We start from the raw sequence: 26153 nt of genomic DNA on the forward strand, positions 1-26153 counted from the left end.
GAAGGACGAAAAAAGCTCTAGAGAGCTTTTTACTAAGAAGTTAAAACTCATGCAGATGGACAAGGAATCAGAGGGCCTCTGGAAACAATCACTCTCACTTGTGCTGCTTCAGGATCTGTACCCCACATTCTTTTGTCTACCATCTTTAACTTTGGGTCAACCTTCCGGCTTTCCAGAAAGTCTAGGCTCATTCCCAGCTGCTTTATCAGAGGGCTTAGAAAATTAAGACTAATGTTGACAGAAGCCCAAGCCAGAGGTAAAGAAGGAAACCCACAGCCAAAGACCGTGACCACACTAGCCTTTCCATTCCTCCAGCATCCTGCTCCTTCTTACCTCAGGACCTTTGCCCTCACTGTTCCTTCTCCTGAAACTCCCTTCTCCATTTTTCTTGAGGTTTGCTCCAGCTCATCCTTCAGATGTCAGCACTCGAGATCTCAGAAACATGCCCTCCCCCAGCCCCCATTAACCTGTAACACACCACCCTGTGATCTTCCTCCATAGGACTTCACACACTCCAGTCATCTTTGTTGCTTACTTGTTCATTGGCTTCCCCCACTAGAAAGTCAGCTCAGTGAATGCGGGACCTTGTCTGTCTTGCCGACTGTGTCTTCAGAGCCTGTGACAGTGCCCACAGTAGGGGTGAACAGATGCTTACTGATTTATGACAAGTGACACCTCTCCATCAGTCTGAGTAATCGGGAATGATTCTATTGGTATCGTGAGTCATAATTACATCTACACCCAGTGTGTATTTCACTATTTCCTGTGCTGCTCCGGGAACTGCTTCCATCACGCTAATGCCATTCCTCCCATGCTGCTTCCTCTCTGGCACAAATGTAACTGACTTTCTAGTGTGGGATTTAAAAAACACTATTGCTTTATTAACTACCAGCAGGACTGGAAGGGTGGGGGGGTGGGGGGGTGGGAGGCGCTCTGGGCTCAGGGTCCATGGAGATTGTGAAGAGGACGTGATGACTGGGAAGCTGTTTTGAAGGCAAGAGGTGGCCTGGAGCACAGGCCCAAGAGCCCCTCCGATTTACTTCCGGAAATGCGGAGACTTTGTAAAGGAGTCATGGCAAGCTATAGCCATGCCACCAATAAGATTAAGAAATTCTTGGAAATCTAGCTGCCCGTCAGAGTTGAGGTCCAGTTTCTTCATCATGCGGTCGAGGACACCAGGGTCCTTCTGGTTCTGCAAGATAACAATAAGCATCATAATGATCCTATTAGAAATACAATTAATTTATGTCACACTTTCTAAGATGCTTTCCATTATGTCGCCACATTTTAGTCACACAAGAGTGTGCAGTACAGGGTAGGGGCTAGTAGCATTTCCACTTCCCAGACACTGAGACAGACTCAAACATATGAAGTGACTTGCTGAAGGGGAAATCTGCAACTAGAATACACATTTTCTGGCTCCCCACCCAGGGTTCCTCTGTGACTGGCACAGGCTGGCTATTCAAGTTCATAAAAGCAGTGGAAACCTTTGTCAAGTGTTGCATGCAACCGCAGTGTATGAACTGTATGGAAGTGGAGTGAAGTGACAGGGAAGAAGGTGCAGGCCCCGATCTACCCCCTCCTCCCCTTAGCTTAGTGGCCAACACGTGCACACACTCACAGCAGCTAGTGGCAAAGGGCTGTTTAAATTAGGAATTTAGAAAGTCAGTCCTTAAGTGGCACATGCACCTTATGGCTACCACACTAGACTATGCAGGTATCCAGAACATTACTTCCATGATCACAGAAAGATCCGTGGGCGGGACTTCCCTAGAAGCTTTGGGTTGGATGAATAAATTTGAAAACTATCCTATTACACCATTTACCATTTCATATGCCTTTTCCCTAAATGGAAGAAACAATTCACCATCCCCTGTGTCATGCAGTTTGATAACTTTGATCTTTAAAATACATCTTACTCAAAGAAAAGAAGAAAAGGTCCTTTAATAGTCACAGCACTCAGAGCCCTGGGGGCTCAGCCTTGTCCATGCTGGAGTGATTGAAGAGGCGGCAGGAGTGTGGGGGTCAGCTGCTGGGCCTTCACTTCTAGCCATTCTGCCAGCGTCTTATTTAGAGCTCTGGGCAGTTTGGGGAATGAGGGTTGGGAGCCGGGAGCCATACCTTTGTGAAGGCAGCCAGTTCCGTATTCATGAAGGTTAGGAACTCTGTCTTGGAGAGCGTGCAGTTGTTACCCTCCTTTCCAGCAAACTTCTGGAAAACAGCAATCAGAGACTCGATGCACCGCTCGGTCTCAGTAGGGCTGGACATTTTTGCCTTTAGAGAAAAAAAAAGTCAGGGCTCAGACAAGGGCTAGATGCCCAGAGGACACTCTAGAGATCTCATACTTTCATTTCAGGGCAAAGCAGTTTCCTAAAAGGCTTGGTCATATTTTAAGGGGCAGAGGGCCCCAGGACAAACACAGAAAGTCACATTCTATGAGCATGCCTTCCCTATCCATTCCCATGTTTATTCCGGGTGAAGCATATTGAGGGTACACACAAAGCATGTGGGTGTGTCTAAAAGTAGTAGACTGCCTAGATGAGAGTGAGCATGGCAGGCTTCATGATGTTTCTAGAACTTCTCAGTAAACATATGTATAACTATAGCTCCACAGATCCATAAGCACACCAAGCTCTGTCTAGAGATTAAATAATTTCCTATTTTCTAAGAGAATACAGAGACTATCAGGATGAATGAAATGGCAGCTTTTTAAATCAATACTGAGGGGTGTCTGGGTGGCTCAGTTGGTTAGATGATGGACTCTTGGTTTTGGCTCAGGTCATGACCTTGGTTTTGGCTCAGGTCATCTCAGGGTCACGAGATCGAGCCACACTCAGGGCGTGGAGCCTGCTTAAGATGCTCTCTCTCCTTCTGAACCACCCCAATAAATTAAAAAAAAAAAAAAGCAATACTGAATTCCTGGGACTCTTGCATTTTCTAGAAGAACACTAAATGCATAGTTATTATGTGTGGGGTGGAAGATCTGAGAGCTTTTTGGATGTTCAAAAGCTTCTTTCATATCAAAGGTTAGAAATAGTTAATTTTACATGTGAGAAATAGAGACATGAGAAGGTAATTGACATAGCAGAGTCACCCCTAGAATCTCAGCCTCCAGGTCCCTTTCTGCAGTTTTTGGTCTTTGTTCCAAGATACCACTAATTCCTACAGGAACAGCTGAAGGAACTTCTCTGGTCACTTCAAAACACAAAGGTGGATATCAGGAAGGGAATGCCCAGGCTGTCACACAGCTCACCTGACCTCTACAGAGCTAAACCTCAGCTGTGGTTGCACCAGGAGGAGCTGGGGTCAATTTTGCGCTGGGCTCTGCTTTCCTTTTAACAGAATCCTTCAGGGAAATCCTATTTTGCAGAGCCTTTGGGTCATTCCTGCTGGTACCGAGATCCCCCTGGTGGTTCAGACTGGCAACTGCAGGCTTTCTGGAAGACTTGCCCCCCCACGCCCTTCCTCTAAGGCTTCAGGTATTAACAATGCTTTGCGGGGTTCCTGGGTAGCTTAGTCATTTAAGCTTCTACCTTGGGATCAAGTCCTGCTTTAGGCTTCCTGCTCAGCAGGGAGTCTGCCTTCTCTCTCTGCCCCTCCCATTGCTCATTCCATCTCTATTAAATAAATACCTAAAATCTTGGGGAAAAAATGATCCTTGGATGGTGACATTTGCAATTTAGCAATGAACCTTTAATTTGATTTTTGCAGAACTTCCAGGAGACTTTCAATCCCAGTAATTAGTGAGCTACGGACTGTAATTAATGTGCTAAGAACTGATCTGAGCTTTAGCCACACAACTTTGGGCTCCTTCCCTCTTCCCTGTAGTGTTTTCATTTGCAGTTTCTCCATGTGCTTTACCAGCTAGCTGAGCTGCTTGGGGCCGATTGCATGTAGTAGTTATCTGTAATGCCCCTTCCAAGGTGGTTCTAATGAACTTTTCTGGAGGTGGATTCTTTCCTAACAGTCATCTTGTTGGAATTTTTTTTTTTTCTCAAAGAGAACTTTTTCTTAAGCAAAGAAAAACGTTTGTAAGTCCAGGGTTTGGGAGTGAAACAGAATAAATAGCCTGGAAACAGTTGTGTTTGCTCCACAGCCTTCCTTATCAGGACTAAAATCTCACGTCTTAGTAATGTGTCAGTTGACAGGAAGAAGGTCAGCTGGGAGTGAATGCCAGATAAGGTAGAAGATTCCAGGCTGAGGAGCAAGGGCTTTCTGACCTTTCTTTAGGCCTGTAGATGCTACTCTGCCCCCCTTCCCTGCAGAATTCAGATTGTTTTGCTTTTCTAGTTTCCAAGTGGCTTTCTGCATTTTTTTTTCCTTCCTTAACATCAGGACTATAATTTAGACTTTTTCTTTCTACTTGAAACCTCTGTATTTCTCCTCAGAGGTAATTTTCCAGAGCAGAAAAAAAAAAACAAAAAAACACAATTACCAAGTTACTGAAATGGAACTGCAAAATTTGTAGAGCAGAAGGGGGCTTGGGAGATGATTCCAGGGAAGGGAGGTGCAGAGACAGGAAAGCTTTGCTCACGGTGGAGCTGAGGCTGAGACGGAGGAGAACTGGATCTCCTGACCAGAGGCCAGCACTGCCCACAGCTCACTGCATCCTCACAGTTGTATTTGGCACCATGATAGGAAGAAGAAAATGGTGTGAGATAACTGGATACTGTGAAAGAATTTAAACAATGCATGCTCGAATGTTGATGAAAGGGGGAAGAAAAAGGAATATGAAAATGAAGTAACACTTGAAAATGACTCCAGCACTGCTGTTTTCATACTTATTTTTTAAAAAAGATTTTAGATGTGAGAGAGAGAGAGAGCGAGAGCAAGAGAGCATGCACAAGCAGGCAGAATGGCAAGCAGAGATAGAGAAGCAGGCTCCCCATGAGTAAGGAGCCCGACCTGGGATTATGTCTGTCTGTCTGTCTGTGGCATGGATCCCAACCTGGGGCTTGATCTCACTACCCTGAGATCAAGACCTGAGCTGAGATCAAGAGTCCCACCCCTGATCAACTGAGCCACCCAGGCACCCCTGCGTTGGGCTGGCAGAAAGGGCTACTTAAGATGGTGAAAGTTCCTGCCACAAAACCTGAGCTCAGACAGGAGAACAAAGACCCAAGCAGGAATCTGTAAACCCTCCCTACCCGGGCTCCGGTGGACCAATGGGACCCTGACAAGCGGGAATCTGAGACCCCCGCCCGGGGCTCCAGTGGACCAATGGGACCCCAACCAGCAGGCGAAATATCCAAATAAGGGAAACTTGCCAAAAGACCCCTGAACTCCGATGGAGGCCCCTTAAAAGTCCCCTCCTCCCTGCCTTAGGCGCTACTTCCGCCACTCTGCTTTCCAGAGTCACAGAACCTCGCCCGAGGGTGCCCACCTCCTCCCGGTGCAACTTTCCTGGCTCCCCTTCTCCTGAGTCCTGAAACTTCAACAGAGAGTGTTTTTCTAATAAATCTTGCCTTGCACCCACTTTGCCTGGTGTTGTGTTTATCTCACCGGAAAAACTTTACACCCTGCTGTTGTCGTTCTTAACCAGTGTGCTCCCCCACCCTCAAAGGATCTGTAATGGCAGATCTTCACCACCTACTGGTGATGGGTCCACCTTTTCAAGGTTCCATGCGACATTGTTACTCCCTTTTTGCATGGAAAGGAAGGAGGGAAAGAGTAGGCAGGGATAAATGTTGACACACTAGAGCAGAGTCTGGCAAATGTTTTGTACAGGGTCAAACAGTAAATATATTAGGCCACTGTGGTCCATGTTGTCTCTGTCCCTCCTCTTCTGCAGCGGGACAGCAACCACAGACAACTCGTAAGTGAACGGGTGTGGCCGTGTGCTAATAAAACTTTATTTATGGACAATTAACTTTGATTTTCGTATCATTTCACATGTCACAAAGTATTATTCTTCCTGTGATTTTCTTTCAACCACTCAAAAACATAAAATCCATTCACAGCTTTTGCGGGGTCGGGGGTGTAACAGAAACCCCATTTGGCCCCTGGGCGGAAGCTTACTGACTCCTTTCACTGAAGAGGCCTCGGAGGAGGTAAATTTTGGAGGTGGCTTAATGCAAAAGTGAGAAACAGAGTTCAAAGTAGGCTGGCAGAAACTGAGAAGAGAAAAAGAGATGGCGACGCGAGTCCCTGAAAAGATGGTGGGTTCAGAGGAAAAGGGCAGGAGGAGGGAGCTCGGCCTGGATGGGGCTCCTCCCACAGTCTGGGCCGCATTCCGCTGGCTGGGAGCGGCATCAGCTTCAGGCTTTTTGAGTCCTGGCGGGTTGCCTAGCTCACCGAAACTGATTTTCCCAGGCTCCCACGGCTCAGTTCTGAGAAGTGTCCTTTTCTGGTCTACAGAAACAACTAGTGCCGCCGGACGCCCCTACGGCCCTTCTTTCACTTGTCTCCCAGGGGCGGGCCAGGGGCCTCCAGCCCTTCCCCAGCGACTTCCCCACTTGCCGGTAGAGGGGGATCGGGCGTGGCGCCACCCGCGGGGTAGCGGTGCCGAGCGCAGCCCCCTTCTCCAGACGCGCATCAGCTCTCTGCCCGGGAGCCCGAGACCCTCCGGGGGGTCGATCCTCCGCGACTATCGCAGCTATCACTTAGGGCTGCTTCTTTCCTGCCTCTCCACCCCAATTCCCCCCACCCCACCCCCGATTTATTTTTCCTGCCCTGCTTCCTGCCACATCCACACAGAAACGAGAGATCAAGCATGGTGGAAAGCGCGGTGTGGCTCCTTCTATTGCAGCGCTTCGAAGACCAGAAAAAGTTCGGGCTTACCATGTGTTCGCGGGACGGGCGCGGAGTCGGCGTCCGGCGGCGGCGACGGCGGCGGCGCAGCGAGCTCTGGGCGGCCAGCGGCGGGCGGCGGGTTCCCGGCTCTCCGCGACCCGCCCCGCGCGACCGCGTCTGACTCACGCGCCCCCTCCCGCCAGTCAGCCTCCGCCTCCCGGAGCCGATCCGGACTTGTCCGCCCCGCCCGCGTTGCCCAACGCGCAGCTCACCCACGACGCGCTCTCTTCCTGCCTGTGGGCCTTGAAGATTTAAAGGGCTTTCCTGAATTAGAAGTTCGGCGTAGCTGTCTTGGGCGCGGTGTGCCCATGTCTATGGTTCTTTTCCGTGTACGAGCCCATTGTGCTCGTTCAGATTAGAGAGGCAGGAGGGCCCTTTTGTAAAAACGTGCAACGCGGAGTGTGGCCGTAACTGTAGAAGTTCCCTAGAAGCCGGGCTGTCTCTTCCTTCACACTAAAGTTGGGTAATGGAGGAAGCAGTGGTGAGTCCTGCCAAGTGGAGCGCTGTTGTCTCAAACTTCTTCCCCTGAGACACTGAAACCCTCCAACCCCCAAACCACTGCAATTAAAACCTGACCGGTGTGAGTAGGGTATTTGTTCTGTGTGCAGTTGGCAGAAGCTCCGGCTTCTGAAATGGGGCTGTCACTTTATTGCAGTACTTTTGGCAAATCCCCTCGCTCCTCAGAGCTCCCCTTCCTTATCTGTTAAAAGCAGTGGTGTTGCATTTCCTGTTTTCATAAGACCCTTATAACTGTCCAGGGAAATCATGGCTTTGAGACGGCTTCAGAAACTGTGGAGTAGACGTGAATGAAAGATAACGGACCACAGGGCATTGCATAAATTGCTTCCTGCACCGGCTGCTCACTTCTGAGCAAATCTGCGTCGCCCCTCAGCTACCCAGAGGCATGTTTTCTTGAATCCAGTTGAAAGCCCTACCCAAGCCCTAGGCTCAATAATTAAAGAAATAACCTGTTTCTCTCCCGTCTTCCCCTTCTCCGCTAATGGTACTCCCTTTTTGCCATTCTTCCGTTCTGCTGACTTGAGAGCTTTGTAGTCAGGTTTTGACTGTAAATCCCTTTCTTACCCACAAGTCTTTTCAACTGACAACTTCTATCATTTTTTTAAAAAAGATTTTGTTTATTTATTTGACAGATCACAAGTAGGCAGAGAGGCAGGCAGAGAGAGAGGGGGAAGCAGGCTCCCTGCCAAGCAGAGAGCCCGATGTGGGGCTTGATCCCAGGACCCTGCGATCAGGGCCAGAGCCAAAGGCAGAGGCTTAACCCACTAAGCCAGGAGCCCCCCAACTCCTATCACTTAAAAAAAAAAAGATTTTAATATTTATTTGACAGAGAGACAGTGAGAGAAAGAGCAGGAGCAGGGGAAGCAGGAAAGGGAGAAGCAGCCTTGATCCCAGCACCCTGGGATCATGACCTGAGCAGAAGGCAGAAACTTAACTGCACCATCCGGGTGCCCTTATCAGTTTTATCTTTATACTTTCTTGAATCTGCCCCATCTTTTCTAATCCCACCTCCAGTGTTCTGTTTAGGTTTTCATTCACTCCTTCCTTGGGTTTCCTAACTAGTCTCTTGCCCCTTTAATCTATCCTTTTGAATGTGTAAAACACGTTGGTCTGGGTGGCTCAGTCGGTTAAGCGTCCACCTTCTGTAGTGTCCCGGAATCAAGTCCCACATGAGGCTCCTCCTGCTCAGCGGGGAGCCTGTTTCTCTCTCTCCCTCTGCCTGTTGCTCTCTCTACTTGTGCTCTTTGTCAAATAAATAAATAAATAAATAAATAAATAAAATCTTTTAAAGAACTGCATTTTCCTGCCCTACAGCCCTGATCAATTGTCCTCTTAAAATACAAACCACAACAAAAGAAGGAAACAAAATGGCTCCTCGATTCCTTTTATATAAACTATTAACTTCTTAGCCTCTATCTGGATTGGAAAAGCTTCTTTTACCAAATGAATGAATTCTATTCATTTCTATCAAATGAATTCTTTTTTTTTTTTTTTAATTTGTCAGAGAGAGAGAGGGAGAGAGAGTGAGCACAAGCAGACAGAATGGCAGGCAGAGGCAGAGGGAGAAGCAGGCTCCCTGCCGAGCAAGGAGCCCGATGTGGGACTCAATCCCAGGGCGCTGGGATCATGACCTGAGCCGAAGGCAGCCGCTTCACCGACTGAGCCACCCAGGCGTCCCTCAAATGAATTCTTCAATGTACTCATTTGACAAATATTTTTGGAAACTTAGTATGTGCCAAGACCAGTGCTAGGCACAAGAGATACGACTACGATATAGTTCCTGCCTTTGAGGTGGTCTGTGGATAGATTTTACCCTTAGTAGTTTGGGGGTGTTCCATGGATGGCTGCTAGGGTTCACAAATACCCTAAAGTTATATATGAATTTTTTTGCAAAAGAGATTTTCTTTCTGGGGAAGGATCTATAGTTTGCATCTGATTGTCACAAAATTCTAGGATTAAAAAATATTAAAGAATCATTAGTCTAAATGACTAATTTGTGAATCGTGGAAACTTTGATAACATAATCCTCTTTAAGGGAAAACACCTCACTTATAGCCTCCTTTGTAGTGTCAGCCCAGTTGGTGACCACATGATTTGACCCCATGCCCACTGTCACAGCTGACTGGATTGAAGTTAGCTCTGGACTCAAGGACTACCAATCCATAGACTGGACAGTAGTGGATATTACATGACATGACATAGAAAGATGAACTGAGGCCATTCATCTTCTTGTCCTTTGGAAACTGAAATTAGAAACACATAGACAACTACATATTCAGAAGAGCTGATGCTGAACATTTGTGTAGAGAGACCCATAAGGTCATGGCAAATCAAAATTACAAAGAAGTGGACACTGTGAATAAGTAGAAGCTATGAGGTTTGGAAAGTGCATAGAATAGTGGGGGAAAATAGATGAATTGCAAACTAGAAATAAAAGGAGTAACTACTTAGACATTAGCTGAGTTTTATAAATAGTGAATCACTAATAGTGAGAACCTGTGGTCCAACTTCACTGTTTCTTGTTCTTCCTGAACCTGCTTGTTCAGTTTCCCTGATTTTCTGTAAGATATTTATTCTTTCAACAACTCGTCTGCCCCATGAGTTAGCTTGAGTGAAACCAAAGAAAGAGCTAAGCCAAATAAGTATGAATTGTCTAGAACCAGGCTGGGACATCAGCTTGCTCCAGTTAAGTCTGCCAGTGTTGGTAACTGCCCAGGGTCATGCTGAAATGGGTTCATTACTAGGTTTTCATCAGTGGAGGGAGAGTTCAGGATAGATGGGAGGGAAAGGTAGATTTGGCAAACTAGGTAAGCAGTACATCAAACTAAAGGGCTAAAGTAGGCAAGGAGCTGAGGGTGAGTGAGGACTGCTAAACCAATAGCAAGAGACTAAAATGAGGTACAGATGAGGAAAAGGACAATTCGGGAAATAAATGTGGGGCCTCCCACAGTACAGGCTAATCCTTGTGTGTTACCTGAATTCGGTGCAGAGTTCGGTAGATTCTTAAATGGACACAATGGATTGTGATAGACATAATTACCAGCTGTGACCAAGGTACAGTGACAACACTGGGAAGGAAATGAGTGGTTAATGCTTGGGAGCAGGGAAAGCATCATGCAGAGAGTGCTGCCTGAACTGGGTGTTGAAGGATGCATGAAAATCCACTAGGTGGATGGAGTGGTGGTGAGCCTAGGTGAAGTCAGGCAGTAGGGCAGTATGGCAGTATTTCCAATGACAGACTCGAGCTAGACCCTGGGGTTCAAACCCAGTGCTGCAACACATTATCTCTAAAATCTCCAGCGAGACATTTCTCTGTTATGTGCCTCAGTTTCCTCATTTCCAAGTGAAGAGTATAGTAGTATTTACTTCATGTCGTTGTCATGAAGGTTAAGACATAATTCCTGTAAAATGCTTAGAACTCAGAGCACTGTCTTCAGAGGAGGAATCACATGATGACTTGTGCAGAAGTAAGGAGGCTGTAGCACATGTGTGTTCTCAGGGCTTGTGGGCGGTTCTGTAGCCCTGTACTTTGGGTGTGGAGGGATGGTAAATGTGAGGCAGAGGCTCCAGGATATGAGACTGGAGAGATAAGGGTCAGAGCATGAAGGGCTATGCCTGAAAATTTGGGTTGTATCTGGAGAGCTATTTATCAAGAACCACTGAAGAGTCTTATGCAGGAGAGTGGCATGAGGTACTTCCCCTTTAGGGAAGTATAGAAAATGTACTGGAGAGGAGAACGACCAGAGACACTGAACATAATCGAATATTCCTGCAGTGACCAAGGCGAGATGTCCATGAATTCAGGGAGAGGGAGTTACCCTGTGCTGAGAATGCAGAAGCAATTGAGCTCACCCCTGTGTGGAGGTGTGGGCTTTGGAAGAGAGATAAAATCACTATAGGAGAGAATAAGACTGAGAACAGTCACATTTGCTTATAGCTCCTTTTTTTTTCTCTTTCAAATATTTATTTGAGAGAGAGACAGAAAGTGCAAGCACAGGGAGAGGGGCAGAGAGAGAGGGAGAGAGAATCCTCAAGCAGACTCCCTGCTGAGCATAGAGCCCAACGCTGGGCTCCTTCCCAGGACCCTGAGAGTGTGACCTGAGGCAAAATCAAGAGTTGGCCACTTAACTGACTGAGCCACCCAGGGGCCCCTGCTTATAGTTCTTCAATCTCTCTCACCTCAGGACTTTTGCACCTCTATTACCTACTCATCTGTCTTAGTTTCCTTAAGCTGCCATAATCAAACACTGCACACTGGGTAGATTGAAAAACAGACATCGGGCGCCTGGGTGGCTCAGTGGGTTAAGCCGCTGCCTTCGGCTCAGGTCATGATCTCAGGGTCCTGGGATCGAGTCCCGCATCGGGCTCTCTGTTCAGCGGGGAGCCTATTTCCTCCTCTCTCTCTGCCTGCCTCTCTGCCTGCTTGTGATCTCTCTCTGTCAAATAAATAAATAAAATCTTTAAAAAAAAAAAAAGAAGAAAAAAAAAAAGAAAAACAGACATATATTTTCTCACAGTTGGGGAGGCTAGAAGTCCAAGATGAAAATACTAGCCAATTTAGTTCTGAGGGTGCATTCTCTTCCTGGCTGCTTCTTTGCTGATTCTTCATGCATTGGAGAGAGAGGGAGAGATCTCACTCTTCTTCTTATAAAGCCACAGTCCTATTGAATTAGTGTCCTGCTCTTATGACCTGTAATCACCTAATCATTTAACCATATTACCTCCTGAAGCCTGTCTCCAGATATAGTCACATTAGGGTTTAGAGCTCCAACAAATTTTGTGGGAGAAGGGAGAACATAGTTAAGTACCTAGCATCATCCTTCTTAAAACTTAAAAATTATCTCCTCTAAGTATCCCTCGTTCTTTTTTTTTAATTATTTTTTTTAAATTATTAAAGTATTCTTTTTTTTCCCCCAATTTATTTATTTTCAGAAAAACAGTATTCATTATTTTTTCACCACACCCAGTGCTCCATGCAAGCTGTGCCCTCTATAATACCCACCACCTGGTCCCCCAACCTCCCACCCCCCCGCCACTTCAAACCCCTCGGACTGTTTTTCAGAGTCCATAGTCTCTCATGGTTCACCTCCCCTTCCAATTTACCCAAATTCCCTACTCCTCTCTAACGCCCCTTGTCCTCCATGCTATTGGTTATGCTCCACAAATGAGTGAAACCATATGATAATTGACTCTCTCTGCTTGACTGATTTCACTCAGCATAATCTCTTCCAGTCCCGTCCATGTTGCTACAAAAGTTGGATATTCGTCCTTTCTGATGGAGGCATAATACTCCATAGTGTATATGGACCACATCTTCCTTATCCATTCATCCGTTGAAGAGCATCTTGGTTCTTTCCATAGTTTGGCGACTGTGGCCATTGCTGCTATAAACATTGGGGTACAGATGGCCCTTCTTTTCACGACATCTGTATCTTTGGGGTAAATAACCAGGAGTGCAATTGCAGGGTCGTAGGGAAGCTCTATTTTTAATTTCTTGAGGAATCTCCACACTGTTCTCCAAAGAGGCTGCACCAACTTGCATTCCCACCAACAGTGTAAGAGGGTTCCCATTTCTCCACATCCTCTCCAACACATGTTGTTTCCTGTTTTGTTAATTTTGGCCATTCTAACTGGTGTAAGGTGATATCTCAATGTGGTTTTAATTTGAATCTCCCTGAGGGCTAATGATGATGAGCATTTTTTCATGTGTCTGATAGCCATTTGTATGTCTTGATTGGAGAAGTGTCTGTTCATATCTTCTGCCCATTTTTTGATGTGTTTGTCTGTTTCGTGTGGGTTGAGTTTGAGGAGTTCATTATAGATCCTGGATATCAACCTTTTGTCTGTACTGTCATTTGCAAATATCTTCTCCCATTCCGTGGGTTGCCTCTTTGTTTTTTTGACTGTTTCCTTTGCTATGCAGAAGCTTTTGATTTTGATGAAGTCCCAGAAGTTTATTTTCGCTTTTGTTTCCTTTGCCTTTGGAGACGTATCTTGAAAGAAGTTGCTGTGGCTGATATCAAAGAGATTACTGCCTATGTTCTCCTCTAAGATTCTGATGGATTCCTGTCTCACGTTGAGGTCTTTTATCCATTTTGAGTTGATCTTTGTGTACGGTGTAAGAGAATGGTCGAGTTTCATTCTTCTACATATAGCTGTCCAGTTTTCCCAGCACCATTTATTGAAGAGACTGTCTTTTTTCCACTGTATATTTTTTCCTGTTTTGTCGAAGATTAATTGACCATAGAGTTGAGGGTCCATATCTGGGCTCTCTACTCTGTTCCACTGGTCTATGTGTCTGTTTTTATGCCAGTACCATGCTGTCTTGGTGATCACAGCTTTGTAATAAAGCTTGAAATCAGGTAAGGTGATGCCGCCAGCTTTATTTTTGTTTTTCAACATTTCCTTAGCGATTCGGGGTCTCTTCTGATTCCATACAAATTTTAGGATTATTTGCTCCAGCTCTTTGAAGAATGCCGGTGGAATTTTGATCGGAATGGCATTAAAAGTATAGATTGCTCTAGGCAGTATAGACATTTTAACAATGTTTATTCTTCCGATCCAAGAGCATGGAATGGTCTTCCATCTTTTTGTGTCTTCTTCAATTTCTTTCATGAGTGTTCTATAGTTCCTCAAGTATAGATCCTTTACCTCTTTAGTTAGGTTTATTCCCAGGTATCTTATGGTTCTTGGTGCTATAGTAAATGGAATCGATTCTCTAATTTCCCTTTCTTTATTTTCATTGTTAGTGTATAAGAAAGCCACTGATTTCTGCACATTGACTTTGTATCCTGCCATGTTGCTGAATTGCTGTATGAGTTCTAGTAGTTTGGGGGTGGAGTCTTTTGGGTTTTCCATATAAAGAATCATGTCATCTGCGAAGAGAGAGAGTTTGACTTCTTCATTACCAATTTGGATACCTTTTATTTCTCTCTGTTGTCTGATTGCTGTTGCTAGGACTTCTAATACTATGTTGAACAAGAGTGGTGAAAGTGGGCATCCTTGTCTTGTTCCTGATCTCAATGGGAAGGCTGCAAGCTTTTTCCCATTGAGGATGATATTTGCTGTGGGTCTTTCATAGATAGATTTGATGAGGTTCAGGAATGTTCCCTCTATCCCTATACTTTGAAGCGTTTTAATCAGGAACGGATGTTGGATTTTGTCAAATGCTTTTTCTGCATCAATTGAGAGGACCATGTGGTTCTTCTCTCTTCTCATATTAATTTGTTTATCACATTGATTGATTTGCGAATGTTGAACCATCCTTGTAGCCCAGGGATGAATCCCACCTGATCATGGTGGATAATCTTTTTAATGTGTTGTTGGATCCTGTTGGCTAGGATCTTGTTGAGAATCTTAGCATCCATACTCATCAGTGATATTGGTCTGAAATTCTCCTTTTTGGTAGGGTCCTTGCCTGGTTTGGGGATCAGGGTAATGCTGGCTTCATAGAAAGAGTCTGGAAGTTTTCCTTCTGCTTCAATTTTTTGAAACACCTTCAGGAGAATAGGTGTTATTTCTTCTTGGAAGGTTTGGTAGAATTCCCCAGGGAATCCGTCAGGTCCTGGGTTCTTGTTTTTTGGGAGATTTTTGATCACTGCTTCAATCTCGTTATTAGATATCGGTCTAGTCAGGTTGTCGATTTCTTCCTGGTTCAATTTTGGTAGTTTATATTTTTCCAGGAATGCATCCATTTCATCTAGGTTGCTTAGCTTATTGGTATATAACTGTTGATAATAACTTCTGATGATTGTTTCTACTTCCTTGGCGTTAGTTGCGATCTCTCCCTTTTCATTCATAATTTTATGAAATTGGGATTTCTCTCTTTTCTTTCGGATTAGTGTAGCCAGTGGCTTATCGATCTTATTGATTCTTTCAAAAAAACCAGCTTCTAGTTTCATTGATACGTTCTACTGTATCTCTGGTTTCTCCCTCATTGATCTCAGCTCTAATCTTGATGATTTCCCTTCTTATGTGTGGAGTTGGTTTGATTTGTTGTTGATCCTCCAGTTCTTTAAGGTGTAGAGACAGCTGGTGTGTTCTGGATTTTTCAATTTTTTTGAGCAAGGCTTGGATGGCTATATATTTTCCCCTTAGGACCGCCTTTGCTGTATCCCATAGGTTTTGGACCGAAGTGTCTTCATTCTCATTGGTTTCCATGAATTGTTTCAGTTCTTCTTTGATCTCCTGGTTGATCCAAGCATTCTTAAGCAAGGTGGTCTTTAGCTTCCAGGTGTTTGAGTTCCTTCGGAACTTTTCCTTGTGATTGAGCTCCAGTTTCAAAGCATTGTGATCTGAGAATATGCAGGGAATAATCTCAGTCTTTTGGTATCGGCTGAGTCCTGATTTGTGACCCAGTATGTGGTCTATTCTGGAGAAGGTTCCGTGTGCACTTGAGAAGAATGAGTATTCTGCTGTTTTAGGGTGGAATGTTCTGTATATATCTATGAGGTCCATCTGGTCCAATGTGTCATTCAATGCTCTTGTTTCTTTATTGATTTTCTGCTTCGATGATCTGTCTAATTCTGAAAGAGGCGTGTTAAGATCTCCTACGATTAGTGTATTCATATCAATATGACTCTTTATCTTGATTAACAGTTTTCTTAAGTAATTGGCTGCTCCCATATTGGGAGCATAGATATTTACAATTGTTAGATCATCTTGGTGGATAGTCCCTTTAAGGATTATGTAGTGTCCTTCTGTATCTCTGACTACAGTCTTTAGTTTAAAGTCTAATTTATCTGATATGAGAATCGCTACCCCAGCCTTCTTTTGAGTCCCATTGGCATGAAAGATGCTTCTCCACCCCTTCACTTTCAGTCTGCGTGTATCTTTAGGTTCAAAATGGGTCTCTTGTAGACAGCATATGGATGGGTCCTGTCGTTTTATCCAATCTGCAACCCTGGGCCGTTTTATGGGTGCATTTAGGCCATTCACATTGAGAGTGATTATTGATAGATACGTTTTTATTGACATCGAGTTACCTTTGAAGTCTTTCTTCCTGTAGACTGTCTCTATATTTCTGTTTAATGCTATTCTTGGGATTTTTCCTCTTTTATAGAACCCCCCTTAATATTTCCTGCAGTGTTGGCTTGGTGGTTGCATAGTCTTTTAAGCCTTGCCGGTCTTGGAAACTCTTTATCTCTCCATCCATTTTGAATGTCAGTCTTGCTGGATAAAGTATTCTTGGCTGCATGTTCTTCTCATTTAGTGCCCTGAATATATCTTGCAAGCCTCTTCTGGCTTGCCAGGTCTCTGTGGACAGGTCTGACGTTATTCTGATGGGCTTCCCTTTGTAAGTAAGGAGCCTCTTTGCCCTGGCAGCTTTCAAGAGATTATACCTACAATTATAATTTCTCAATTTGACTATCAGGTGTCGTGATGTTTTTTTGGAGTGTATAATCTTGGGTGGGGACCGTTCAGCCTCTAGTACATGAACGCTGGTTTCATTCGCGAGATTCGGAAAATTTTCATGAAGGACTTGTTCCACGATATCTTCTAGACTTCTTTCTTTCTCCTCCCCTTCAGGAATTCCAATAATTCTGACGTTGGAACGCTTCATGACATCATTTATTTCCCTAATTCTGCTTTAGTGGGATCTAAGCTGTTTGTTCCAGGCTTCCTCCTGATCCTTTCTCTCTATCTGTTTGTCTTCCAGATCACTAATTCTATCTCCTGTCTCAGTTACCCTAGCTTTGAGAGAGTTTAGATTGGATTGGAACTCATTGAGAGCATTGTGGACCTCCTCCCTGGTAGCTTTAAGCTCCGCCCTAACATTGTGAACATCCTGTCTGGTCGCTTTCAGTTCGGCCCTAATCAATTCTGTTTGGTCATCCATGGCTTTCTCCAACCTAGCTATTGCCTGGATAATTGTTAGCCTGAATTCTCTTTCCGACATATTGTTTATGTTGATAGCCGTTAGCTCTATTGCAGAAGGTCCATCCTCTGTATTTTTCTTCTGTTGGGCATTCCTCCTCCTAGTCATTTTGGTGGGAGAAGACTGAACAGATGTAGCTGGATGTATCAACTCTGGTGCAGTCAAGGTGCACCCTGGAACACTTCCTGATCTCCGTCTCAGAGAGAAGCCTCAGTCTGGGTGCAGAACTGAATAAATTCCCCCTTGGACGCTGGCAGTGCAGATTCCAAGTTAAAGACCCTGGGGGCGCAGGATCTTTTGCTCGTCCCCAAAGCCAAGGCAGTGGCGGCTGTCTGGGAGCTCCTGACTGCCAGAGAGGTTCCAAGCAGCGATCGCACACTGAGATTTTGCCGCCTGCCCGGGCTGGGAGTGCCCGGCTTGCGCGCACCTCTTTTCAGAGGCGGCTGTGGGTCGGGCGCGCGTCTGGGGCACTGAGAACGGGGCGCTGGTCAGTAAGCCGCAGGCTGGGCTTTTGCGCGCCTCTGTCCAGGGAAGAGTTTCGCGTGCGCGGCTTAGACTTTGAAACAATGGCGCGGGTCAAGAAGCGCCCCCGGGGCCTTAGAAACCCAAGAGAGCTGGAGGGACGTGCGCGTGCATCTCAAGCTTTGTGGTAGGGCTAGTGCGCGTTCTGCAGATCGGCGCAGCTCCCATCCCCTCACAGGAGCCGGAACCCCCCGCGCTCTGGGGCGCGCTGGCGGCTTAGGGACCAGGAGCCGGTTTCTCCGCCGCACTCTCTGCCTCCGGGCCGGGGAGGCCGTCTGGGACCGGGGACTTAAGCCCCTGTCCCTAGCCGCCCCGATTCCCACAATTTGCCCCCGCGATCCTTTGCTCTTTTGGAGTGCTTTCAACCAGTCTCCAAGTTAATGCTGGTCCCCAGACGCAGGGCACTCCCGCTCATATCGGGGTATTACCTTTGCACCGGTCGCCTCTGTTGGCTCCCTCCCCCTTTTGTTTATCTTCCGATATCAGTCCGCTGTTCCCATTCCGCTTTACCTGCTCACTGGCGTCTTCTGCCCCTGTAGAGATCCAGACATGTATAATTCTGATCTCAGGCTGATTTCATGGGTGATCGGAGTTCTTTGGTAGGTAATCAGCTCACTTTGGGGTACCAGCTGAAAAGACGCCTCTTCCTAGTACCCCGCCATCTTGTCCCCCCCTCTTTTTTTTTTTAAAGATTTTATTCATTTATTTGAGAGAGAGAAAGATCACAAGTAGGCAGAGAGGCAGGCAAAGAGAGGGGGGGAAGCAGGCTCCCTGCTGAGCAGAGGGCCTGATGCGGGGCTCAATCCCAGGACCCCGAGATCATGACCTGAGCCGAAGGCAGAGGCTTAACCCACTGAGCCACCCAGGCGCCCCAAAATTATTAAAGTATTCTAAGTATTCCTTGTTCTTTAAGATGGAGCTAGACATCTAATAGATCTGGCCTTGGACTGCTGTACTTAGGCCTGCTTGCAAGGTTAGCCATGGCCCTGGTCTAGCCTCTAGGAACTTGGATTTTGGGAAGTTTCCCACTATTCTCTGACTGTGGTCCATAGTCCACTGTGCTTAACCTGTACAAACAATGTGATTTATGCCAAACACCTCTTTCCTTCTGGGAGGTTGGCATTTTGATAAATACCAGACAGGGTGTGCCTATGTGACTGGCCTCCAGTAAAACCTTTGGGCACTGAGTCTCTCCTGAGGTTCCCTGGTGGACAGAACTTCACATGTGCTGTCACAGTTCAAAGCTGGAGAGATTAAGCACGTGCTGTATCCCCGTAGCTCCTAGTAAGATGATTTTTACCACACTCTACTGTGGCAAACTCTTCTGTTTACTTCTTTGTCTTGCTCACGAGACTGCAAGCTACTTGAGGACAGAACCAATGTCCTGCTCACTCCAGCAGGCCCAGCACTCAGTGTAGGAGCTAACTGGTTGTACAGGGAAGGTCTTCCCGGGGTGTGGAGCTGACCTAAGTGCTTTGGCGACAGTGGCTAACAAGGCAACAGAAGTCCTGTTCTCTTCCTAGCTTTTGTGGATAAACCAATCTTGAAAAACCATGGGGAAGGAGCTTGAGAAGTGATCAGGGACACAGGAAGAGATTCAAAGCCTTCTCTGGTGTCATGAAGTCCATGGATGAGAGACCTCCCAGATGGAGGGATTGGTGAACAAGGTGAAGGTCCTCAGAGAGACAGAGTAGGTTGAAGGCTAAGATGCATTCTGTGGATGTGGCATTCATATCTGAGGAGACCTTTGCCAGAGCAGTTTTAGTACAGTGGTGGGGAGAAAGACAAACGACTGTGGACTGAGGGGTGAATGGGAGGAGAGGAGGGGAGGCAGGGCGTGGATCATTGGAGAGGACTCACTATGAAAGAGGAGAGGCAGGGGCGCCTGGGTGGCTCAGTGGGTTAAGCCGCTGCCTTCGGCTCAGGTCATGATCTCAGGGTCCTGGGATCGAGTCCCGCATCGGGCTCTCTGCTCAGCAGGGAGCCTGCTTCCCTCTCTCTCTCTGCCTGCCTCTCCATCTACTTGTGATTTCTCTCTGTCAAATAAATAAATAAAATCTTTAAAAAAAAAGAAAAAAAAAAAGAAAGAGGAGAGGCAGAGCAGCAGCCAGAGAAAGCTAGCTTGAGGGAGGGTCTAAAAACATCTGGGGAGGGGCGCCTGTCTGGCTCACTCCGTGGAGTGTGTGACTCTTGATCTTGGGGTTGTGAGTTCGAGCCCCACGTTGGATGTAGAGATTACTTAAAATAAAATCCTAAAAAAACCACATCCATATCCAGGGATGGCGTGAATAAGTTCACAGGCCACGGAGAAGGAGTTCTCAGAGGGAGAAGGCAAATGGACAGGATTGAAAGGATACAAATGATGGAGCGAGCAAGTTACCCTAGGAGCTGTGGGTGGAAGGAGAAAATCAGGAATAAGGCTGTAGATAGTCCACAGATTTGAGAGGGCTGTGGAGGAGCTGTCTCCCTGACGCCACTGTCAACATCATGAACCAGGGAGTGAGGACATCTGTTGCAATGGCCAGAGGTCTCAGAGCGACATGGAGAAGGGAACTGACCCAGAATGACTGAGAGCTATAAATGCTTAGGAAGCTAGAATTCACAGTGACTCTAATTCACATGTTTGTGTGATTGTGTGGCTGTGTTTCTTCAAGTATGCTTATAAATTTAGTCACTGACTCTAAGAAAGAGGTCTGTGGAGTAGGTTTAGGATTAGGGTTTCATAGGATGGGTGTAACAGAAGGATAAGACAGTGAAGGAGTTGCGGGCGTTGGCAAAGCAATCCACTTGATTGATCATTGAACACAGGACAGAAAAGGAAGAAGCAAGGACATAGAAGGTGGATGGGCACTAAGTCTGCATGAAATCAAAGGACAAGCAGAAAAGTGGGAAGGAGAAATAACTTCTCACATGAGAAGTTATTGATATAATGTTATCTTCCAGTGAGTTTAATGTTTAGGTAGAGCCCTTATGGATGCTGGGAAATCCAGCCATGGGTATGGCCATTAAGCTGATCCCAGTTTACATGGAATGGGCATGAAGGAGGTCAAGAACCTGTGAGGTGAGGTTGAGTGGGTGATTGCTATCAATGCTGAACTCATCCAGGATGATGACTGGGTAGGGCTGGAGGGCAGAATATGAAGCATGTTATAATGTCTCATGTGAAACTGGTGTGCAGCACTGATAGGTGGGGGCAGAGGGTGCCACTTTCTTTACATATGCTATGCCTCAACCAAGTGGAATCACTGGTCATTACCAAAAAAATCCTCTTTGCCATTGCTCAAGCTTTCTTTGTTTGAGGAATATCCTTTTTTTTGCAATTTTATTTTTAAAATTTCTTCTTATTTTTTTGAAGGTAAACTCTACACCCAATGTGGGGCTTGAACTTATAACCCTGAGATCAAGAGGTGCATGCTCTACTGACTGAGCCAGCCAGGCACCTCTATTTGGGGAATATCCTTAATTTCAGCTCCCTCTGATGAAATTCTATTGCTCCTTCAATGAAGCTTCTCCTTCATGAAGCTTTTCTGATCTCTACCAGCCCTCCTTAAGTCCTCCCACCATATTTCATAAATTTTGTTTTGGAAGGGAAGATTTTGATATTCTGCTATATATTAAAGGGCTTTATGTTAATAGTTGTTTTATCTTTTCTGATAGCATGTAAATTCCTCGAAATGATAGATTAATCTGTCTTGTTCTCTTGGGTCCATGGTCAAAGGAGCGAGACTGATACAAAGTGAAGGTAAGGCAAAGCTTTATTTCTCGCCAAGCTTCAATAATCAAACTGACCGGCCAGGGCTGTCTCTTGGAAAGAGGCAGACCCTCTCTTCCTTATAGACTAACTTTTAAGGGCAAAGGCCATGTGGTTGGGCCTGACCACGCACAGGTGATCAATGAGATTGTAACACAGAGAAAGCTGCACAGTCTGGCTAGGTCACACATAAGTGATCAATTGAATTACAATTTACCTCATAGTAGATATTTGAACTAGCCTATCACCTTGGTCAGAATTGGCGCCCAAAAGGCACCCAAAGGGCTGGGCCCATACTCCTTGGTAGCTAGGGAGACAGTATAGGCCCCAACAGTTGGATACCTCCACCTGGCCTGACCCACCCTTGTATTTGGACTTTGTTACCTGGGACTGGTTTCCGGGACTTGTTTTTAAGTAAGTTCCCTGAAGGGGGTGGGGGCAGGGTCAGGATGGAGCTTCTCTGGCTAAATAGGCCCTTACAGTTCATCTTTGTGTCATTAATACCAGTTTGCACAAACTAAGACCCAATGCATGTTTGTGGAATTGAATGAGTGGTGCAGTTTCAGAGTAGGGGCTGTATCTGTTTTAATTCTGTGTGATTTAACATTCATGACTTAATGTTAAATAACTTGTTCCTCCAAGAATTGTTTGACTTTATGTTTTTTTTTTTTTCTGTGGGGAGGACATCAAGATATTTCTGTTAAATTCTTAAATTTATCATCCTTAAGTTATTCAATGAGTATTTATTGAGTACAAGATCCTGTGTGGGGTCTGAGGATACAAAGATAAAAAAAAAAGTCATGGTTCTTACCTTCAAGGATTCCCAAATCTAATTTGATGAATAAAATGGGATCTTTTCGGGCGCCTGGGTGGCTCAGTGGGTTAAGCCGCTGCCTTTGGCTCAGGTCATGATCTCAGGATCCTGGGATCGAGTCCCCCATCGGGCTCTCTGCTCAGCAGGGGGCCTGCTTCCCTTCCCCTCTCTCTGCCTGCCTCTCTGCCTACTGTGATCTCGCTCTGTCAAATAAATAAATAAAATCTTAAAAAAAAATGGGATCTTTTCACAAACTATGCTGTATACATCAGAGGGTATTCACTCAGCCTCCAGGATAAGTTCTTTTCATTTAAATCCTGGGCCAGAAGGTTTACCTCTTGAAGAAAAGAACTGTAAGGGGAGGTCCATAGGGTTCTCTCATAAACAACATCTCTCGCTCCAGAGCACTGGGACTACATTTGCAGTATCGAGGAATGAGCCCACAATCTCTGAGGCCTGTGCTGTAAATAGAAATGCTAGACAGGGAATGTTAAGGCTTGAGTTTGAGTTCCAGCCCCGTCCCTTGCTAGATAAGCTCTTTTCTATTTCTGAACTCTAGTTTTCTCATATGTAAAATGGGGATAATAATTAAGGAGATAATAAAAATAAAAGAGCTCTTTAAATGGGTAAGGTGTTATACTAATGTTACTTGCTACTGGCAATAATGCTGTGCAGGTTAAATCAAAGTGTGCTTTGTTTTTTAGTATATGTGCTGCCAAAGCGAGCACCAAAGTGTGCTTTGTAAACTACTTTGCAGATGGTGGGTGTCATTACTGTTTTCCCTCCAAGTCCCTCGCTCCTCATTTCTGTTACCTCTGTCCCAGTTGCTGGCCCTCATTGATTCTCTCACTGGTACTATTGCAATGGTGACTTGAGCAGCCCTGGGGATCCCGTGTAGGCTGGAGGGGTAGCTATTCACTTTCCTCCATTGTTTGCATACGTCCGTCTATGTTTACTTCGTGTTCTAGACATCTTTCATGCTGCTGGTTGGAAACCATTAAAGTCCTTCACATAGTTGTTTCTAGATCTTCAACTGTTATTCAGTAGAGTTGAGAAATTTTCTCTTTCACAGTGACCCAATGGAAAATTGTCACACATATGTTAAAATTTCTACTCTGAGGAGGCTGTGCCATATCAGGTCCATGTCCAATCCTTTGGCTCTAAATATGTCATCTAAATATTCTCAGTGAGTCTGTAGTGCTTAATTTTTTTTTTAAAGATTTTATGTATTTATTTAACAGAGAGAAATCACAAGTAGATGGAGAGGCAGGCAGAGAGAGAGAGAAAGGGAAGCAGGCTCCCCGCTGAGCAGAGAGCCCGATGCGGGACTCGATCCCAGGACCCTGAGATCATGACCTGAGCCGAAGGCAGCGGCTTAACCCACTGAGCCACCCAGGCACCCCAATAGTGCTTAATTTTTTGGTCTAAATTCTGGATTTTGGAATTTAAGGTCCTTTATATTCTAATACCAGTTGTTTTTTCACTATTTCCCTTCATTCACCACAAACTCCAGTCAAATGGAACTTTTCATTGTTGCCTGTAGGCAAATTTCATCTTCCAGCTGGTTCTCATTGGTAAGGCCAGATTGGTTGTTCAAATATTGAAATTCTTCTCTAGCTTCCTTCTTGTCTGAACCCCTGGTCAGTGGCCTCTCTTCTTGTCTGAACCCCTGAGTGTTGTCCCTCTGAAGCCCAGCCACCTCAGTCTCTCTGGTGGGCCATGCAATTCCCATAATCAAGTAGCTTAAGGGTTAATTTGTGATATGGTGTGGGTCTCCAGGACTTGCTCCAGCTGGGCTGCCGGGTAACTATACTGATGGGTCAGTGATAGGTCACATTATGATTATCTTCCAGCCCCCTTAGGAACTTTCTCCCTTGCCAATTTTCGTTCTTATGATTCCTTCCTCTCATCTAGAATGCTTTCCCCATCTCTTCATGTCCAAGTTCTACCTATATGAAGTCCTGGCTCAAAAAGAACCTTCTCTACAAAGCTTTTGCTTATCTCTTCCAACTAAAAAGAATCTGTCTCTTTTTTGATTTACCACAGCCATTTATCTGCACTTTCCTTGTGGCATGTGTTCAGGTGATCTTGAATTCATGCTGAAACATAGGTTTATCCTGTAGACTACATTTTGCAGAGTACCTGCTGACACGGCTGGTTCCTAGAATTGATTTTCTTTTCTCTGGACATCCTCTGCCCCACAACCTTACAACAGTTCAGCTTCTGTGAAACATCCAAGCCTTTGGCGGGAGGAGAACAAGGTATAGATTCTAGAGGAGAGAACCTTTGTACTGTCTCCCCTTCACTGACCCAGTGTGGAGGTAAATTCAGTTTCTTCCCAAATTACAAGAACAGATGTTGCTGTAGCTTTGTTCATGCTGGGTTTTTACTATTTCAAGAATTCTATTTTTCTGGCCACTGAGACACTCAATCATGATTTGTTGGGTGAATGAACAATTTTATTTGGGTTGGAAATTTGGAGTTGATTTCATTAGAGATAAGTTGAAGCCCAACGGGGGTGGTTTGCAGGACTTGGTGAGAAGCAGAGGCAGACTTGGAACTCAGTCTCTTGGCTTAATTGCAGCTGGGTTGGCCTTCATTGTGTAAATGAATGAATGTTTGAGTGAAAGAGTGAGTGAATACAATGACTGCATATCTTAGATTTTTCTCCTGCGATAGTGAATTTCAACCTTTCTATTCTTGTCCACGGTCACACCTGTGAGATCTTGTGCTTTGTTACTTTATAATAAAACCTTTCTTTTAGACTTTGTATATTTATGCCTATACATGTACATTTTAATGTTGTTTCTTTAAACTAACCATTAGTATTAAAAAAGTACAGGCTTATTGTGAAAAAAATTCAAACAATGCAGAAGGGTTTAAAGTGAAAGGGGAAAGATCCTCACACCCCCTAGATCCACTACCCGCTGTAATCTGTTTTTTTTTTTTTTTAAGATTTTATTTATTTATTTGACAGCAATCACAAATAGGCAGAGAGGCAGGCAGAGAGAGAGGGGGAAGCAGGCTCCCTGCTGAGCAAAGAGCCCCGGTGTGGGGCTCAATCACAGGACCCTGGGATCATGACCTGAGCCTAAGGCAAAGCCGAAGGCAGAGGCTTTAACCCACTGAGCCACGCAGGCACCCCCTGTAATCTGTTTTTTGAGGTGTTCTCTCTAGTTGCTTTATTTGATTAAATATATGAAATCACACTGTATGCACAAATTTACCGCTTGCTTTGTTTTCATGTAATTGATCTACTTTGGACATCTTTTCATATCAGTGTGTATATTTCCACCATATTCTTCTTGATGACTACATAGTATTCCTTTAAAAAATTTATTTTATTTTTATTATTTTTTTGGAAGAATTTATTTGAGAAAGAAAAAAATGTTGAGAAGAAAATCGATTCTATCTTTTTAGTAGAATAATTAATTAATTAATTAATTAATGATTTTATATATTTATTTGTCAGACAGAGGTCACAAGTATGCAGAGAGGCAGACAGGGAGAGAGAGGGAAGCAGGCTCCCCGCTGAGCAGAGAGTCTGATGCAGGGCTCCATTCCAGTACCCTGAGATCATGACCTGAGTCGAAGGCAGAGGCTTTAACCCACTGAGCCACCCGGGTGTCCCGAAACATTTTTTTTTTTTTTTAATTTTATTTATTTATTTATTTATTTTTCCGAAACATTTTTAATTAAAGAAAAATTACACCTGGCATGGTCTAACAACATCTTGAGCATTTAGGACAATTTATATAAATATATTTACTCATGAAAGGAAGGAAATATGAACACTGAAATTTGACCATCAGGAATAAAGCTATATTTAGATTTATTAAAATGATGGGGAAGAGTGGGCACAGTATTTTTCCCCTCTC

General features: G+C 45.0%; 1 protein-coding gene across 1 annotated transcript; it reads right to left on the reverse strand.

The window, feature by feature from the left end:
* Positions 1-854: 854 nt before the first annotated feature.
* On the reverse strand, positions 855-6838 carry S100A11 (S100 calcium binding protein A11). Its single transcript, XM_044239275.1, has 3 exons — positions 6781-6838; positions 2122-2274; positions 855-1192 (listed from the first exon to the last, which is right to left on the reverse strand). The coding sequence occupies exons 1-3, from the start codon at positions 6781-6783 to the stop codon at positions 1037-1039; spliced, it is 312 nt and encodes a 103-aa protein (XP_044095210.1). The 5' UTR covers positions 6784-6838; the 3' UTR covers positions 855-1036.
* Positions 6839-26153: the final 19315 nt, after the last annotated feature.

The sequence above is a fragment of the Neovison vison genome, chromosome 2 (genome assembly GCF_020171115.1).
Source record: "Neovison vison isolate M4711 chromosome 2, ASM_NN_V1, whole genome shotgun sequence".
NCBI classification, from domain to species: Eukaryota; Metazoa; Chordata; class Mammalia; order Carnivora; family Mustelidae; genus Neogale; species Neogale vison.

Bases quoted from the DNA above. Each gene is read 5' to 3' on its own strand.
- S100A11 (XM_044239275.1), bottom strand. The intron at 1,193-2,121 runs GTATGGCTCCCG...GTTATCTTGCAG, and splicing joins AACTGGCTGCCTTCACAAAG to AACCAGAAGGACCCTGGTGT.